This window comes from Medicago sativa, chromosome 5 (genome assembly GCF_051527215.1).
Source record: "Medicago sativa cultivar Bolivia chromosome 5, Bolivia_mono, whole genome shotgun sequence".
In the NCBI taxonomy this organism is placed as follows: Eukaryota; Viridiplantae; Streptophyta; class Magnoliopsida; order Fabales; family Fabaceae; genus Medicago; species Medicago sativa.
In genome coordinates, this window is record NC_140753.1 from 9,564,866 (window position 1) to 9,585,241 (window position 20,376).

General features: G+C 34.2%; 1 protein-coding gene across 1 annotated transcript; it reads left to right on the forward strand.

Moving 5' to 3' along the window:
* The first annotated feature begins 1,076 nt into the window (after window positions 1-1,076).
* Window positions 1,077-20,370, forward strand: LOC146919822 (exocyst complex component SEC8-like). The gene is made up of 25 exons (XM_085713226.1): window positions 1,077-1,248; window positions 1,396-1,488; window positions 1,820-2,308; window positions 2,862-2,971; window positions 3,348-3,521; window positions 4,672-4,843; window positions 4,945-5,051; window positions 5,768-6,075; window positions 6,818-6,981; window positions 7,521-7,636; window positions 8,339-8,409; window positions 9,313-9,443; window positions 9,532-9,581; window positions 11,519-11,619; window positions 12,518-12,630; window positions 12,849-12,956; window positions 13,996-14,193; window positions 14,384-14,469; window positions 16,297-16,474; window positions 16,559-16,636; window positions 18,468-18,569; window positions 18,687-18,761; window positions 19,638-19,733; window positions 19,822-19,871; window positions 19,942-20,370. The coding sequence occupies exons 2-25, from the start codon at window positions 1,447-1,449 to the stop codon at window positions 20,027-20,029; spliced, it is 3,207 nt and encodes a 1,068-aa protein (XP_085569352.1). The 5' UTR covers window positions 1,077-1,248; window positions 1,396-1,446; the 3' UTR covers window positions 20,030-20,370.
* The last annotated feature ends 6 nt before the right edge of the window (window positions 20,371-20,376 follow it).

Consider the following 20,376-nt stretch of genomic DNA (forward strand, 5'->3'; position numbering starts at 1 on the left):
TTACTACACTTATTTTTCATTATAGGTTTGTCAATGGGTAGAGGGAGATTAGGTAGAAAGTTATTCTTTCGATCATTAAGATGGATTTAAATTTAAAAAATCTCATAAAACATGATTTATTTCAGAGTTTTATAGCGTATTGCTCCCTCTTTGGATCTTTTACCCATAAAATAGGTTATTGGGATTTTTTTTTATTTTTTTTAGAATTTAGTATCGAAGTATGTTTTTGGATAAATATCATTAATATTTGTAAAAAATAACATCGTTTTTTTTATATAAAAAATGCAGGAGATATTATTTTTAATCTATCACAATGATAAATAATTTTGGATTACTCTAAAAATTTGTGAAGATTTCTTTCTAGGCCCCCATATCTATAATGCCCTCCGAAATTCTCATTTTACTCTTATTTAGAATATCCGGTATATAACTATCGGAGAGTTCGCTTAATTTCGACACGTATCTCTTGAAAGTGTTTGTACTTTCATTTCCTCTTTTGCACTCAACTTCAATTTTCTCTAAAATCTTGTGATTTTTGAGCGATTTTAGATTTTTTTATCACAATCATTAGAGCAAATAAGATCAATCTTCAAACTATTACGATCAATTAGAAGGTAAAACATACTTTTTACTTTCACATTTGCTCATGCATTACTTTTGTTGTATTTTTGTCAACAAAGAAAAAAGAAAATTTTGATCAAACCCTATACATTTTCCTAAATTCCTATTGAATCAACACGAAACATTTTCCCTACAACAAAAAATAAATATCATAAAAATAAATATTAATATTTGTTAGAAAAACATATAACATAACAATTAATAAATAAATTAAGTTATAATATTTTTTTTTTGACAGAGGTTATAATAAATTTTTAAAAGGTGTTAGTTTGTTACATGAAGTATCATCAAAAAGCAGTAAGTGATAAAAAAAATTCTGAATTTTTTTAAGTATTAATACAAAATCTTTTTTTATATGTAGAAATTCTTTAAAATATTTTTAATACTAATTTTAATTTATTGATAAGTGATAACTATGAGTTGCTGTAAAAACATATAGATACATTTATTTTATTAATTAATTTTGGTTTTCTCTTTCTCTGATTTTCCAGAATAGTTCTCTCTCATTTTCAATCAATTCCAATCATCATTTTCTATCATTCTTTACTACAAAACACACAAATTTCGAATCGGAGCAACTTCGCCGGCGACCACCGTGCCGGAAATTGCCTCTGTTCGTCGGATTTGGTAAGTTAGCTGTGATTTCTTCTTCTTCAAACAATTCTGCTGTCATAGTTGAATTATAAGATCTGGTGTTGTATTTGTCATTTCTTATTCCTCTTAAGAATGAATTCTGATGATTCATTTATATGCAATTGGGTTTTTGCATTGCAGTTATATCTTCATTTCATGGTGTGTATGTGGACACATTGAAGAAGTCTCATTATGGGAGTTTTTGATGACTTACCTTTGCCTCCAGAAAAATCTGTAAGCTATATTTCCTCCTTTTCAGATTTATTAATCATTAGCTGTGAAGCACGGTCACTCCTCGGATTAGGCGTGTACGTGTTCGACACGACACTGACACGTATAATTACACTGAATTATGCGATTTTCTCAAATTATTAGCCGTGTCAGTGTGCCGTGTCAGTGTCCGTGTCTGTATCCGTTCTTCATAGATCATTAGATTATTGACGGTAGAGTATTATTATTATGGTTAGATTTATTCATTTATTGCAATTGCATTTCTCATGTGTTGCACTGAGTAGTACTCATTCATTGATGAAAAATTGAGTCTTTGTTTTCCATTTGAATGCAGTATCTGAGAGAAGAACTTTCTAGGATAGACGAGACTTGGACTGTTGCTCGTTTTGATTCGTTACCTCATGTTGTTCATATTTTGACATCAAAAGATCGTGATGCTGCTGCCCAATATTTGAAAGAGCAAAGTGATGTTGTTGAGGAGGTTGTCGATGAAGTTGTACAATCTTATCATAGTGGTTTCAACAGAGCTATCCAAAACTATTCCCAGATCTTGAGGCTTTTTAGTGAATCCACTGAAAGTATAGGCGTCTTAAAGGTAGATTTGGCAGAGGCTAAGAAGCACCTTAGTTCCCGCAATAAGCAATTGCATCAATTATGGTATCGATCAGTCACATTACGACACATAATCTCCTTATTGGATCAAATCGAAGACATTGCTAAGGTTCCAGCTCGTATTGAGAAACTCATTGCAGAGAAGCAATATTATGCTGCAGTTCAATTGCATGTGCAATCCATTATGATGCTTGAGCGAGGTCTCCAAACTGTAGGTTTTCAACTTACTATATTATTATTCTATTTTCAGTGTGTTTTGCGTTGAAGGCTTATTTTTTGCTACGTGTTGTATTTGTTCTTTGGTAGAAACAGTTTATTGTTCAAAGAAAATGTCAATGTGACTGTATCCTGAATCCAAAGAAAAAAAGTCAAAAAGACTAAAAAGCACAAGTGTATAACAAAACTTCTGCATCTCTCTGCATATTAGAAATGTATTTTTCCCGTTGACCAAAAAAAGAAGAAATGCATTTTCCCTTAAAACCACCATTAGTTTGTGATTGAAACACCAGCGAGAGTCACTAAACTTAACCATATCCTCTAGCATATGGAAAGAAGGGCTAACAGTCAGTTATAAAATTTCCACTTGTTTAGCTTGTTTTGAACCTGTATATTATACGACTAATGTACATCCCTTCTCAAGCTTATTATTGATTCAAAATGCTCTCTCTCCCTCTTTGTTAATATTTTTCCATTTATTTAATCATCTCTATGAACATTTTTATGTGTTTTTTGTTTGTAATAATCATGTTTGGCGTGTGGCCTAGGTTGGGGCACTCCAAGATGTCCGTTCTGATTTAACAAAGTTGCGTGGAGTTCTCTTTTATAAGATTTTGGAGGATTTACATGCACATTTATACAACAAAGGTGAATATAGGTATTTGTTTTTCTGTTCCTATCTCTTACTTAGATCGTGATGCTGCGAGATATTGGAGTACACATTTTTTTTTGTTTTTTTGCAAAGGCATTTAGAGTATATGCTTCTGGAATGCTATTTTAGAGGTGGCTCATCTGTGCTTTATATTTCTCCCATGATATGCTATTTTCAAGCAAACTCCGAAGCTCTATTTTGCTCTTTTGTTAATTTCTCTTCTATTTTGTTTGCATTTGCTTCTATGTGAAAACATCTTCATATCATGGCGCTTAAATGTACTGCGAACTTTTGATCTGACCACCAATTTAATGTAGTTGAGCAGTTTATTTGTTGTGAACCAATGATATGATATATCGTGTTTGAACTCTTTTGTGTACAGTGCTTCAGGCTCAACTATGCTGGAGAACGACGACGACGTTCCCACCACCATTTCTGTTGGACTTACTGCGCATAATTCACAACCTCTGTCTCGAAGAACAAAGTCATTCAAAGGCGACAATCAAAATGGCCTCCAGATTGATGGATCATATAGGCCCGGACCTGTGGACAGAGGGTAATACTGGTCAATTGAACTTCTGACTATTCTGCTATTTTTCTCCTAGTTATAAACTGTTAGAAACAAGAATCACCATTGATGAATGTGAAAAGCTTGAAAAACTCAGAAGAAAGAGAAGAGAGAGAGAGAGTTGTAACTAACTCTGTAACTGAATCTGTTATTTCTTGTAGAGTTCAGGTTACAATGGGATACAAGTATATATAGGGTCATGAGGTAGTATGACAGCTGTACACAACCTGACAGCTGTCATTAGCCTGCAATGGAAGGCTTAAACTAAGTGTAACTAAACCACACTAAGATGCTTAATGCATCAGATACTTATATACTCTAATGTAAATTGCATAAATCATTTCTTATTTCCTATTGAAGCTTCATGCAGTTTATTTACTGCTACACATTGCTTCATTGATGGCCGAGGGAAGATTGCTTTCATAGTAGATATTCTAATTTAGCAAATTCCTCTCATATTGTCTTATTTGTCAAGAATGGACGAGATTGTTGAAAGTGATGATGAGAGTATTTGATAGTGTGATTTTATTAAATGTTACATGGAATACTGGTTATACTACTCAATGCTAGCTTTGGTAGTATATTTTTTTGCTGGATTGTTGCTTTGTTAGGTTGATGTGATGTAGTCATGTAGCTCCATTTTCTTAATTTCCACTTTAGGTTGTGCCCTCTAATAGAGTTTGATAAACTCATCATATGATGAAGAAGAAGAGAGAGAGAAAGGAAGAGAGAAGAGAGAGAAAGTTTATTACAGAATTGTGATTTTCAATATATGAAAAGTTAGTTACAATTTTGAGATGGATCTGATTTATATACAGATTTGTACAGCTCAGCATACAGCTATTGATGAGCTGGCACATACACAAGTAAACTAAGCTATGTACACTTATATCTCTAATACCCTCTTCACTAATATTTACTAATCTAAGGATGTAACAATTTAAAGAAAATCTCCAATTTTTCTTTTTCCAGCATCATATTGGTGTGTTGTTTGATAGAGAACTATTACGTTGTTTGATCCATGTAGCTGATCCCACCTAGCGTGATAAGTCTTGATTGTTGCTCCACATATTAGGGTGTAGTTTGGATTCTGCTTGCGGAATATAGTATATAAAACACTATCAAATGTGTGTTTCAGTTCTTTTGATGGCAATGATGAGGAAGGCGCTTTGGTTTCAAGTGAAGAAGCTACTTTAGATGGGGATATGGAAAACATGAGAATCAATGGTAGTGGTGTCACAAAGGATGCCAGTGGTGCTCTTCGTCAAATGCCAACATGGCTTTCGAATTCGACACCTGATGAATTTCTTGTATGCGCCACTTAATTGTATAATTGGTATTGAATTCATATTGCTTTTCAAATTTTCAGTGACTTCTAGCTCTGAACTGAAGTTCCGAGTTTCTTGTGTAGGAAACAATTAGAAAGAGTGATGCTCCACTTTATGTGAAGTATCTTCAGACCATGGTTGAGTGTCTGTGTATGCTTGGAAAAGTGTCAGCTGCTGGTGCTATGATTTGGTTAGTTATTTTAATAATATTTATTCTTTTCAAAAAAAATATTTATTCTTTTCAAGAAAACTCTATGTTTCTTCATCTCTTTGAAGGTTTTGATTTGCTTTTTTCAATAAGCTTCTCTTAAAACTAACTTTCACACTAGTGTTGCTAGCTGGATCTTGACTCTTGCTTGGGACTCTATTGTTAGTCTTCGATAAATCTTCGACTATGACAGCAAGTTTATCTATAGATGAAAAATCAAGATATTGAATCAATTTTATGAATCCAAAGTAATATAAGAAAATCAATTTCTCTTTTAATATCCCTTTGGAGTTTCTTTTCACGAGCAAGGAAAATGCATGAGTATTGTGCTATAAATGATTATTACTGCATCAAATTACAATTACGATTGGTTGAATTTTCATTCCTTTCAATTTCAACTCCTTTGATTTCTGCTTTAACTCCTTTGCAGTTGGTAAAAGAGGAAATGCTTTAACGAGATCCACTACTATGTGTTCTTTCCGTTTCTTTTGTGGATGTGTATATATATATATATATATATATATATATATATATATATATATTTCCCATGGTGTCTTTCGCATTATTATCATTTTTGTGCTTTTTAGGCGTGGTTGTTTGTGCTGGCTTCACCACATTTCATTATTATCGTTTTGTTATTGTTATATATTTGTTAGTGATGATAGTGTGTAAGTTATACTGGTTTTATTGTTTACCAGCCAAAGATTACGACCAACAATTCATGAAATTATTTCATCCAAGATTAAAGCCCATGCAGACCTTTTGAATTCATCAAGGTCTAGCATTGGTCATGGTTCCCGAACTGGAACAGGTGATCTACACTTCATTAAAGGTCAACTGGAAAGCTACCAGTTGCCAAAACAGAAGCGTAAGAATGGGATATCTATTGCTGGGACTCTGTTGGCTGTAAGCCCTGTTTCCCCTCTCATGGCTCCTGGTGGGAAAGCACAAATTGCTGCGAAGGAGCTTCTTGATTCAATTTTGGATGCTGTTGTTCGAATATTTGGTTAGTCACGATAATTTTATTATGCATTCTTCTTTCTAGGTTAATAGCACACTTAATGTTGCAGAGAGGAGAATGTTAAGATAAATAAATGGTCACGCAAAATAATATTGGATTATGAATAAAAGCACTAGGGAGAAAGTTGGGGAAACACCTGCTGTGTAAAAGACAGCAGAGTCTTGTGTGGTTTGGGAATGTGTGGAGAAACCCATTGCATTAGAGATATAGGATTATATCTTCACTTCAGTATTCACACTGCTCTTTGTGTGGGCTACTTGCCCTATTGTACTTGGGTTTCAAGCCCTTAGTTTCTGTTGTAACAGTATTGCTACAGCTAGCTATGTATAAATAGTTAGCTACACTGGAATCAATTCAGTTGAGATGCATCAATCAAATTACTTTCACTCACTCTCTCTCTCTACTCACACTCTCTCTCTCTCTCTCTCTCTCTCTCTCTCTCTCTCTCTCTCTCTCTCTCTCTCTCCTGCTCCCTCTCCCTCTCTGTGTGTGTGTGTGTGTGTGCGCGCGCACTTTCATGCACTTTCTATATTTTTAAACACATAGAAGCATTGGTGAGGCGGGTAAACTAGATAGAGGATAGTTCAATAAATGGAGGTAAAGGAAGACCAAGGAAAATTGTAGCCAACCCCACCTAGTGACAAAATGTTTTGGTTGTTGTTTTCTGCTTTCTATTTTAATCATTATTCTTCATAGTAAATTTGTCATCTCGTGTATCATTCTATAGAGAACCATGTTGTTGTTGGGGAGCTGTTGGAAGCAAAAGTCAGTCAGCATGTTGATATGAACACACCAAAATCTGTGCCAGTGGATGTGAGTTGGAATCCTGATTCTGAAACATCTCAAGTCACAGGAGGTTACAGCATAAGTTTCTCCTTGACAGTGTTACAGGTAATCTATATCTAGGGGTCATTCAGTTGCAAGATATTTAATAACAGAATGAGTACATGTCTGTGCTAATAATTTCCCCACTCCATAGCAAGTTATTGCTATTAAGATATTACTATAATAATAAGTGAACTTGTAAAAGGCTTACTATCACTTAAAGGGTTGACCACGTTTCATGCGCATCCTGTTCAACTGAGACATTCACTTTATAATTAGTGCATCTCTTTTATGCGTTTGTGTATTTAGCTTGAAAATTGTACTAGATGAGAAGATTACCTACTTGCTTTAAGTTTTTAACATGTATATTTATCATAAAAAAATAAAAATTAGCCCCCCCCCGTCTTTTAAGCTTCTGGATCCGTCATTAGGACCAACTTTCTAGAAAGCTTAACTTGCGAAGTGAAAACTCATGACAAGTTTAAATCTGTAAACTAAATAAGCAGTTTGACATGCATGTTAGTGGGTGTTGAAACTACTGGAAAGTATCACACTTGTTGGTTTAGAAACATGTTTAGTTTTTTTTACTGCATGTTTCTTTGTAGAGTGAATGCCAACAACTTATATGTGAAATTCTGCGGGCGACTCCAGAAGCTGCATCTGCTGATGCCGCTGTGCAAACAGCCAGACTTGCAAGCAAAGTCCCTTCGAAAGAGAAAAGGCAAGTGAGTTGAATTTATTTTGCTCTTAAATATAACATTTAACAACAACCTTTGCTCAATTCAAAGTTTTAATTTTATGAAATATTGTGTAGCAGTCCTTTGGCCACAGACACCTAATAATTAAGAAAGTCTGTGATAAAGTTGGCATAAGAACTTGATAGATAATAAATGGAGCTCCAATCAAACCATTAATGCAGCCTTCATTTAGGATTCACTGTTAATCATCTAGTTGAGGAGCATTTGGTTTGCAACTCATATATGACATGCTCGGTGTCACATGTTAGTTTGTGACTTTTTTTTTTTTTTTTTTGAATTTATGAAAGTGATCTTATTAGAGAGATCTTGACTTACAAGAAAGAGCACAAGGTATTGTTTTATTTATGCGTTGGTGCAAAGAAACATAGAAAAGAAAACAATGGCATTAGTACAATCACAACCTCAAATCCCCTCTTATGCACTCGGTCTATAGATAAATTGAAACTTTGGTGTTGCAAGGAAAGATGTTTAGACAAGAAAAAATGAGTAGGGTATTGGACACAAGGTCTTTTGCCTTAATGCGATTGATAAATCATTTGAGTCAGGTTAACAATTGTCAGGAGAAAATAATACAGAAATTTTAATTTTCTATGTTAATACAATATTATCTTTCAAATCAAATTTGTATCATGTAGTTAATGATTAATGTTTCTTATTGATTACAGGGATGAATCAGAAAATGGTCTTACCTTTGCATTTCGCTTTACTGATGCTACAATATCTGTTCCTAATCAGGGTATGATAAATTCTATTTTGCTGCTTATACAGTTTAAAATCATGTTGCTGTTGGAATACATGGGATGCTGTTAAGATATGCTTATTTTGGTGAAGCTTGCATAATTTGTGAAAATAAATCACTATTAAAGATAAACTTCTACGCGTTTGAATTTCAACCAATATGAGAGCGCGTGATGGGAAGAGTGTGTTGCTAGGACTCCTCTTCCTTGCAATGTCTGTACATATTTTTATTTCACCTCCGATAAAATTTCTATTCCTATCATAGAGAAAAGTGCCATATGTGGTATCTTTGATACTTGATATATAGAAAAAGTTGCAATATCAAAGAAAAATGAAATTTATATTTATTTGTGCACATATTTGAGTTGTCAAAGTTTTTGGCATGTTTATTTTCCTTCTCCCACTTTTAATTGTTTACTACATGATTACAGCTGCTGTTTAATAGACATGGTACATGAGAATAGTAATCTTATCAATATTATGATATGGACAAGAAAATCATCAATGTTTAAGACTACCAGTAATATTGGATAAAAAACAAATAAGCAAGCGCTGTTACAGGAAAATTTTCCATTTGGTTGTTTAGCACCTGCAATTCTAAATTCTTTCCATTTCAGTTTAGAGTGATATTGCGTATATGTAAGCTTTTAGCATGCTGTGCTGACAGTACCATTTCTGCAATAGCTTTTAATTTGTAAATTAGTTATGGAAGTTTCTGATAATATCACCCTTTTACTTGATTCTTGACAATTTAATCTCTAGCAGTAGTTTTTGCTTTGATGACAAGTCATTGCCTAACTGCTGAACATCTTATTTATAGCATTTTTTCTTTATAATTTTTTTGTTTATTTAATTTTTTTTCCCAATTCTAACATTTATGGCTGGTTATTTTAATATTCAGGAGTTGATCTTGTTCGCCAAGGATGGAATAGGAAGGGTCCCAATGTGGTGCAGGAGGGTTATGGGTCTGCAGCGGTTTTACCTGAGGAGGGCATATATTTAGCAGCATCAATATACCGACCTGTGCTTCAGGTGTTGCTTTTTGGATTGTTATATCCCTCCTGTAAAGTTTTGACCGTGTTTAATATGTTTTTTTTTCCTGACTTGATTCTTTGTGCAGTTCACAGATAAAGTTGCTTCAATGCTGCCAACAAAGTATTCCCAACTTAGGTGAGCTCAAAAACATTTGAGAATTTTTCTTTATTCAATATTTTTTTAAACTTATTCCTTGATTTCTTGTATGCGAAACCAAAATGCTACTTTATTGTTCACTTTCTTTGTTGAAAAAAATGCGTGAATAAAATGTTGCTTTCTGTATTTAGTGCTAAGTTAAGCACATGTGCTTGTTCATTTTACCTTAACTTAAATATTGATATCGGGACAGAGTGTCATTCTGCATTGAATATTTAGCGCCAATATGTTAAGTATATACTGCTAAATGTGCTTGAAAAACCAGGTTCTGAAAGTAGAATGAATTGAGTTTGTTGCGGTAAAATTTTGAAAGAAACTTTTTCGTTAGAATTTCTTTACTGAAAAATAGTGTAGATGCAGGGCAGAGATATTAATGTTAATCAATCTATCAATCTATATTATGGTCTGGTTCCAGCTAATTGGTTTAATTAGCTAGTCAAGTCTAGTTTTTTGGACATTGCTTATTTGTAAATGATGAAGAACACGAACCAAGAATGTGGTTGAAATGTAAAAATAGTTTTACTTGTCAACGTCAAAATAAAACACAAAATGTTTGATCAATTGATTATAGAACCCATTATAAATAGGGCTATTAGGTTAGGTTATTGAATCTCATCTATTGATTATATACTGAATACATTGTTAGCCGTCTTTGTTTTTTCTTTCTTTTCTTAGTCTAAACCTGATAATTGCAATAAAAATCTTTAGAGGGATTAGGGAATGCGAAATGTCCATTAAACTTCGAACATAATTTCCATCCTATCCTTTGTGAAGTGAATGGGTTAGAACTTTTTTATCCCCCTTATAACCTTATTTCAAATAATAGTTCATTTTTACACAATCTAGAAACTTAATATTCTTCAAAATATTAACAATCTGATGCTAGATTTACATTTTGTAATGCACGTGAAACGTAAAAATAAGAATATTAACAAAAATATTATCAATATTTTTGACAGTATAAAAATACAATAAGTCAAAAACCCAATAATTGTATGTTAATAAAATCCCAATATCGATGTACAGTAAAATGCAGAATAAGTAAAAAATATTACTAGTTTTGTCTTTGGTTTTTATGCAACCTCAACACCTCACGTTCTCAATAATAAAATAAAATAACAATAAAAGTGAAGTCGGCTCAATCCCCAAATTAATAGCATAAATCCAATACCCAGTGTCCAGCCATTGTGAAGGACAAAATTCTGCATCTCCGGCTCTGCAACTGTTTGCCGGCACTGGCCAGAAATGTCATCAGTCGCAGCTGTACGACAAACACAGCGTTCTTGTGCTACGCGACACACTTCATTTTACTTGGGTGAAACAGTAATTTAAGTTATAAAAATATGTCCAGCTGTGATTCCATACCATTTCATCCAAATTCAGGGAAATGAAAAATAGTGGTAAGTAATGAAATTGATGGAATAGATACCATTAGATTCTATTCTATCCGTCCTTATTTTTAAAATCCAGACAATTAAAATAACTTCGATCCAATCCATTCAACTCTATTCCATCTCATAGCATTAATTGAAACATACCCACCCTTAGATCAGAGGCTCTGGATGTATGATATTGGTGGTACTTGTAAAATAACTTCTATGCTATCTATAAGAATTAGGTCTAGTGCCAGTGTAGCACTACTTTTGCAAGCCCGGGGTGAGTGATCAACAAACTTCAAACATAATCAATATAAGGAAACATAATGAAAATGGAAGCTATAAGTTTTTTGCATGTCAGCTAGTTTCTATTAATTTTTATATGGTTTTGACTAATCATGCTTGCATAGTTTATATTTTTTATACAAACCCTTATTGATTTAAAAAAAAAAATAGCAAAACTTCTTTTCAAGCTCAAATTTTGTGACTTTTTAACGCATTAATGTTACTTCATGGTTTTGTCAATTTTGTGAATTGCAGCAATGATGGGTTGCTAGCTTTTGTGGAGAACTTTGTAAAGGACCACTTTTTACCAACTATGTTTGTGGATTACCGAAAAGGCGTACAGCAAGCCATATCAAGCAAGTCTTTTAAACTGTTCTGGCTATTTTATTTTTCCGTCTCCCTTATTTTAAAAGCCCTGCTTGGGGTCAGTGTGATCTTTTCTGAATCTTAATTTTTTTTGAAACATCATAGAATGTCAATCATGCAGTAAAGCATTTTGAAGTTAGCTTTCACTGAAATGTTTGATGCTAAGACCCTTTCTTACTTCTTAATTGAAGGTGTTATTGACAAGCACTTGAGTGATAATTAATACCCACCCCAAAACACAACTTTCTGAAGCAAATTTGGTTTCCATGAAAATTATGCATCCTGGTTTAAAGTAGTTGGTACTGTAGTAGTTAGTAATTTTGTTGTACCGGCCATAGTTATGGGAACCTGTGACCCAAGACTCAATCCCTTGCTCGATTATCTTTTCCTTACAGTACAATTCAAAAGTCCCAGAAAACAGATTATGCATTTCTGTGTTTTTGGAGTGTTTTAGTTGTTGCAATTGTTCGTATTTAAATTGTTGAAAGTATACTTGCTCATACATGTTATTTGTTGGGATTTTAAAAGAAGCAATTCCTAAATTTGTTTACAAAATAGGAAAGAAGAAGCCTGTGATAGCGTAGTTAATCGAGTGTTCTTAGATGATAGATCACTTCTTTTGTACAATTAAACTAAACATAGTTTGATCCTAATTTGTAAGATCACTGTGCATAACATTTACTGAACTTTTCAATCTGTAATGTAAAAGCTAATTAGGCTTACGGGCATATAGTGCACGGAAAAACTATTAGAAATTTTGGTCAATATTTATCATATTGTATTGAAAAATGGAAGTGAATGTTGATGACTTGTTGAGAGATTAGTATTTGTCCTCAAATATCACCATAAGTTTGTTTTAAGATTTGTTCTCTTCCTATAAACTTTTAGGTCCGGCTGCATTTCGTCCAAGAGCACATGTGGTCAGTACTTATACCTCGTCAATTGAAAAGGGCCGGCCTGTATTACAAGGATTATTGGCTATTGATTACTTGACAAAAGAGGTAAATTTTAGCTTCAATAATAATGTCAATACAATACGTCGGGTTCTATTTTATTTTTTACTTTTCTATTTTGAACACAAGATGATATGTTACCTGGACTAGTAAGTTTTGGAATTTGGACATTATTCCATTGACCATGCTTGACATTTAGTTTCGTTTGATAGTTAGAGAACATGTTTGTTTTCCCTTTGAAACTTTTTGTATCAAATTTACTGCAGGTGCTTGGCTGGGCTCAAGCAATGCCCAAATTTGCTAATGATCTTGTGAAGTATGTGCAAACTTTTCTGGAGAGGACTTATGAAAGATGCCGGACTTCATACATGGAGGTACTTTTTTTTGGATGAAACTTCCTGTAAGTTTAATTTATTTATTTTGACGGAAAAACTTTCAATAATCTAGAAAAAAAACAGAGAACATAGATTACTAAATCCTCAAGCTACCTGACAAAGACATATATTTGAAACAACGACTGGCTAAGCACCATAAACTATGATGCATGGATGCAATACGAGTAACAGATACGATACATATCCGATGCAGTGATACAACATTTTTGAAAAAATAGGATACAATATGTTTAAGATATGTATATAAAAAAATGAAATATAATAAATATATTATTTTAATTCAATAATTCCAAACTAAAAATGGGCAAAGGCAGAGGGAAAAGTGAATGGGTGAAGGATATTATGCATGTGAAGGGTTCAATTTAATGAATGGGTGAGAAATTATTAGAAGAGTGGGCAAGTGTGAATGATATATTTATCTGAGATGAACGGGTAATGCCATAAGTGTTATGGTGATTACCGAGAGTCATAAAAAGAAAAATTGAGCCATATATGTATCTCAGTGGGGAATATGTAAATTCATGAAGAAGCGTACATATATTGCAGCCATGTTGCTGCTGTATCAGTGGCCATTTCTGCGAATCGGTGCATCATAGACTATAAAGAAGCAAATAACACATAAGAATTGGATCCTTGCTGCTTCTTCAGTCCTATTATTTATTAATTCAGTCAAGAATCCCCAGGGGAAGGGATGGCATGGTGGTGTAGGCTTGGGGCCTAAGAGTGTGCTCCTCTCTAGGTCTTAAGTTCAAATCCCCGAAGTGCCAACAATTCCTGTGTTGGGTCCGTTGGTGTATTGTGTGATTGGTCCTGCTGATTAATAGGTCCTTGGGCCGGATACCTAGTTTTAAAAAAAAAATGAAAATAAAGTTTCAGCTCAAAGTATATATGGACCTGTTGATTACTCCGTCCTTGGCTATTTAGATGAATTGGTGGTTGACATTCCTATAAATAGTTGCCTTGAATCACATCTTTCCTGTGTTAGCATTTTTTGACATTTTTGTCAACTATATTTCAGGCTGTTCTTGAAAAGCAGAGTTACATGCTTATTGGGAGGCATGATATTGAGAAATTGATGAGGCTTGACCCCTCAAGTGGGTATTTACCAAATCTGCAAGGACCTTTTAATTTGGAAAGCAATTCCTATGACGCCGAAACAATTGAGGCTGAACTGGAGCTAAGTGAATTATTGCTAAACTTGCGTCCTATTAAGCAGGTTCATTTCTTCATTTATGCTTACGAGTTACTATGCTTCATTATTGATATAATTTTCTTATCGAGCGTTTAATTTTTACCAACCTATAATAATTAAGTTTTCAATTTTATGCATTCTTGCTAAAATCCACCGTCTCTCCCCCTATTCATTTTGCTTCTCCTGTGACTTAATTGTATTTTTTTTTCCTCAGGAAAACCTAATCCACGATGACAATAAACTTATTTTGTTGGCATCCCTTAGTGACTCACTGGAGTATGTTGCAGACTCCGTTGAAAGGTGTGTTTTGTATATGCTGTGCAATCTAGCAATGTTTTATTGCATACTGTATATAATGTAAGTATAAACGTGAGACTGCCAGAATCCAATTCAGATTGTAGAGTTCACAACTCTTTAAGTTGCAGGTTGTGGAACAATCGCATCCCCAGAAAGACATTTGCTTTTCTGGGATTTTAATAAGATCAGTAAAATGTGCATGACCACCAATCATTCACAAACCATAGTTTTTAGTAATCAGAATCCTATGGTGTGAGGGAAAAAATAAAACTCCTTTGGAGTTTTCCACCACCTAGTAGTTTTTTATCATTGCTTTTTCACAAGTGTGAATCTATTTAAAAGAGCTTCCCTTGGATGAAACTATTTATAAGATCTCAACATTATTAATGTTATTATGTTAATTTGTGATATTTTATCTGTTTGTTTGTATTATATGTATGTATTCTTGAGTACAATTTTATGTTGTAGGTAAAATCTTGTTCTGTGTTACAATCTCTCAGATTTTACATGTGTATCTCCCTTATTGGGTGGCAGGATCTATAACTGTGACAAACCTTGCATTGTTTTTTGAGGGATATAGCGCAGCAGAGTGCTTATGATGTAGGGCAAATATCCAAGAGTGCTCCTCTTTGTAGGGTACTCCTGAAAATCCTTAAGCATCCTTGTAGGACGGACTATCCTTCGACTAAAACTTGTGTATCAGATATCCTATAAATGAGAAAATTGAATATCATAAAATCATCAAAGGCATCTGAAAGTTTTTACTGAAGTTTAGTCTGTTAGGTATAGTGCAGGAAAACAATGCTCAATAAAATTATGTTGATGTGTACGTGGATGATATGTTGGATGAGAGGAACTCTTCTATAAACACAACCACAAATGATAAATATTTGGGCACATCCACATCAATTGGAAAAATATAAAACAAAAATAATTAGATCACATCAATCAACATCATTTAGTTTTATTCTCTTTTAATTTTTGCATTTGATGTGAGTGTGTCTTAATATTTATAATTTGTGGTTGTATCCATAGAAGAGTTTCTCGTTGGATGATATCACAAAAATCATAGCATCAACAGAGAGATGAACTAGAATTGGTATCAATAGTGTAAGTCGAGTTAAATCAGAGGAAGTGTCATCTGTTACTATGTGAAAATGAAGGAAAATATTAAATGAGCACAAAAATATTAAATGAGCTCGAAAAATGGCTGGAGCCAAGCTCCTTACAATCTGTGATGGTAGTATATTTGAAAGGAACAAAACAAAATAAATACTCCTTACCTAGTTAGGACCATAGAGTTTTGTTTTGTTCTGTTCTAAGTGACTTTTTACAAAATTTTCAGTTATTGATTTCAGTCTCTGCCTTTTTACAAAATTTCACTCGCTCCCTTCTCCTTTCATACATTCACAGGCTTTGTTCTTGAGGGGATGGGGATAGTTAATTGCATTGGGATGTTGTGTTTATTTAACAATTAATTAGCAAACATTTATGGGTTTATGAATGTACAAGACGAAGATGAAAAGCCATGAATGATGATGGTGGATGTTGATGATGATAATTTTTAAATATTTTTTATATTTTAATATAATAATAACTAAAAATAATGATATGGAAAACATTTAATCAATGAGAGTGACAAGTCACCAAAATTGATGGAGGAATAAAAGACCCAAGAAATGTATAATAAGGGGACCAAAATAATGGGTTTAGAAATGGGGGAACTAAAATTTCAGTCAAGTTAAAATAGGTGGAGCAAAAATGCATTTAAGCCTTTGTTTTTTCATGATGAAAGAATTCCAAGCATTAAAATTCTTGTGAAATTGGCAGGCTTGGACAGACTACTCAAAGAGCAACAAATCATGTTGAAGGAAAGCATCATAGTCATTCAGACAGCACACCTACAAGGAGTCTGGCATCATTTGCTCAAGATTATAGAAAATTGGCAATTGACTGCCTGAAGGTTTTACGCATAGAAATGCAATTGGAGACAATATTTCATATGCAGGTTTGCCAAATGTGATGTTACTTTTCTCTGATTGAAGAATTTGATGATTCGATTGCCGTCAAACTTATCTGAGCATTTGAACAGGAAATGACAAATACAGAATACTTGGATGACCAAGATGCTGAAGAACCAGATGACTTCATCATTTCTCTCACTGCACAGGTGTCTTTCTATCTATCTTTGTATGTTTTCTTCAAAAGATCCTGCCGCCCAATTTCTCAAGAAGTCTTTATTCCACCCACATAAATTCCACTTTAGATGTCTTGTCCCAAGAGTACCACTTCGACCAAAGATATGGCCCAAGTAGTGCATGCACAACTTGGGGCAGTCCTCACCTTAGAATTTGGTTTTATGTTCATGCACTGACATCAATACCCGTTGGACCCCTTCCTTCACACCATCAATTAGGCTGGGGGTGGATGATGTAGGGAGCCCAACAATGGATCTAGGACAGACTTTGATACCATATTAGGTTTTGGACCTAATCAAACCTCACAAAACTGATTGGTAAGGTGAGGATTACCCTAGTCTTATTAGCTTTACAAGATCATATCACTAGTTGATGTGGGACTAGAACCGCCCCCTCAAACCAACACACTAAGGCTTTGTTTGCGAGTTTGGAGGGGAAGGGAGGAGCAAGTGGAAGAAATAGAAGACATTGGTAGGAGAGGGCTTTGGGGTTTCATTTTTCTTCATAATACAAAATCTTCCTCATTTTGGGGAACTCAAAAATTGTATTGGAGGAAGATTTTGGGGGGTTTTGGAGGGTTTATATGAATTCTTCAAATTTAACTTATGTTGTTATAATGTTCTTAAAATTAAAAATATATTAATCATAAGCATTAATTTATCATTCTCTAATATGCAAAAGATTTCTGCATTTTCCCCTATATTTCCCAGCCTCCAAAACCCTCCCCTCCAAACTCCCAAACAAACCGTAAAGGTGTTGTTCTGCTGCAATGAAGATAGACAAACTGGCCCAATAATAGAGCACAGGGATCGCCACAATTAAGTTAGATTTTCCAACAACAACAGCCAAGCCTTTTCCCACAAAGTAGGGTAGATTTTCCAATATTGTTTAAAATAAAATTCTATATATTTATGAATTTTATTAAATTTTCAAATTATGGTTGATTTCCCCACATAAACTAAAGATGTGGCCTAAGTGAGGCATATAAGATTAGACACTAGATAGTCCTCACCTTAGAAACTGATATTGTGAGATTGAGTTAGGCCCAAAACCGTAGATGGTATTAGAACTTAGTTCAAGCTGTTATTGGGCCAAGTTCTCTTTTAGTCTGTTTGTGTTTGTCCATGCTCTAGATGTCTAGTTTTAGGTGTGTGGAGAGGGAGGTGTTGAGATCTATGTTATTCCATCCACACAAGTCCCAATTTAGATGTGCAGTTTAGAGCATGAAGTGAAGTGTTGAGAGTTCCACATTGACTACACACATGGCCTAAGTAGTGCATACACGATGGGCAGTCCTCACCTTACAAGCTAAGTGTATGCGCTTGCACTCACATCAATATCTATTGAGACCCTCTTTCAATCGCTTATTTTGTGAAATTGTCGAGTGAGTTTTTTAATCATGAGAATTTTAAGTTCTAATACTAAACCAAAAAGTAACATACATTCATACCATACCAAATAAACCTTGAGAGAATGAGAGCATAAGTTCTAGTCAGAACGTATATTCTTCCACTAGGGAAGTGTGGGAATAACTCAAATACTAATATAAATAAATGTTAAAATCAAACTAAGTTAGTTGTAATGGCGGCTTAATAAACCCACCGGTCAAAGAATTCTAAATTATCTGATCGATAAAATAAAACAATGGAATCTTACTATAAATCCTAATATTGAATGTAAACGGTCAATAGCCAAAATGATGAATTTCAAAAAAGTTTGATCTTCCTGTTGGTGACTCAAAGATGTATGTTATGTTTATGTAAGTTAAACTATTTATGTTTACTATTTTAATGAAATGTCCAGATAACCCGAAGAGATGAGGAAATGGCTCCTTTTATTTCAAATGCAAAGCGGAATTACATATTTGGTGGAATTTGTGGAGTTGCAGCAAATGCATCTATTAAGGTGCGAATGTATACAATTTACAGTTTTGTTTTGACCTAAATACTTGCAATATTTCTGTTTGAAAAAGGTATTTTCCGTTTCTTCACTGCTAATGAGAGGGGGCGCTTTTACTTACAGGCTTTGGCGGATATGAAGTCTATTAATCTTTTTGGTGTTCAGCAAATATGTCGAAACACTATTGCATTGGAACAGGTAACTGATATTGTGTGTGCGTGTAGATGTATCAAGTGTGAGGGCTATTTTTCTTCCAGCGCTCAAAGAGTGCTCGTTATTAGGCATGCATACACTTAAGCTCAAAACATGTTCTAAAGTGATGTATGAGCCTTTTGCGTTTTTGGGCTTTTGAGTTAGGGTTTTACATGTACTATGATACATACTAAGGTTTAGCATTTAAGATGTTTGTAGTAGTTGCTCTTGTTGATGTCCTTTGCTCATGATTTTTTCTCGTGAAGTTTTTTTTCCCAAACGTGTCCTTTCTTCTTGATCCTTCATCTCTATTTTGCGTCTTTTCTAACAAATTGTACCAGAGCGATGGTTGATTTTGACCGCGCGTTAGTGAGCGGTATAATACACGTGTGGAGATTCATGTACTTGAAACACTAAAGTTTTGGGCTAGGGCATGATATTAGCCAGTTTTGGTGGTCTCTAACTTCGCACATTGATTAGAGCTTGTCACCGTTCTCCCTCTTGGGCTCCCTCTCCTCCCTTCCCCTCCGAACCCCAAATGCAACTTAAGAGGGTTTAATTTATACCACTAGATCTAACCAACGATGGTTAAGATTAAAATAGTCATGACAAACAGTTTAAAATTTTTGCATGGTTGTATTGCATGTTTAGTATTTGCTTTTCTTAATCTCACTAAAAGCTTATCTAACTAGATACAGCCACTGGATTTTTGCACTAACTAGATACAGCCACTGTGTGTGGATTTTTGCATGTTGCATATTTTTTTTTATTAATTAGACAATCTTACCATTTGACTTCATTAAGAGAGATTAGGAATAAAGTGGAGATAAAATAGTTCTTGACGAAATTTAAGATGTATAATAAATTTGCACGGTGTTACAGGCATTGGCTGCTATTCCATCCATAAACAGTGAAATTGTGCAACAAAGATTGGATCGAGTCCGCACCTACTATGAACTCTTAAACATGCCATTTGAGGTAAGTCTACTAACTAACCCAACAGCTTCATGTTTAATGTAATTTTATCTCAAGTTATCTTATCTTGGTATTCCTATTCCTTTCACAGGCCTTGCTTGCCTTCATTACAGAACATGCACATTTGTTTACTGCTGCAGAGTGAGTTAATACCCAAATTTTAGTTGTTAATACCCTTTTATGGAATGATATTGACATTATATTCCCACAGGTACGCCAAACTTCTAAATGTTCTGGTCCCTGGGAGGGAGATTCCTCCTGACGCACATGACCGAGTGTCTGAAATATTATCCTTGTAGTGTGTTCAAACTTTTATGCCAGAGTTCATTTTGGACAGTTGGGGTGTTCGCGTCAATTAGATTTCTGAAAAATGATGATGCAACAAGCCGATGCAGATGTTTGATTTTACCACAAGTTTCAACTGATAAGACCACTAATAGTTGAAAGATGGTTTGATTCTGCGCTTGATGATGGCAATGACATTCACCCCACCCCTCCATTTGTTTGTAATGTAATTATAAATATGATGATGACAATTTTGGTTGATGCTTCTTTCCTTTTAGTTTCGTTAATTCTACGTTTGTAGATTATTGTTCTCAATACAACTATCCTTATCAATGCTTATATTAAAGTTTTATTACTCGTT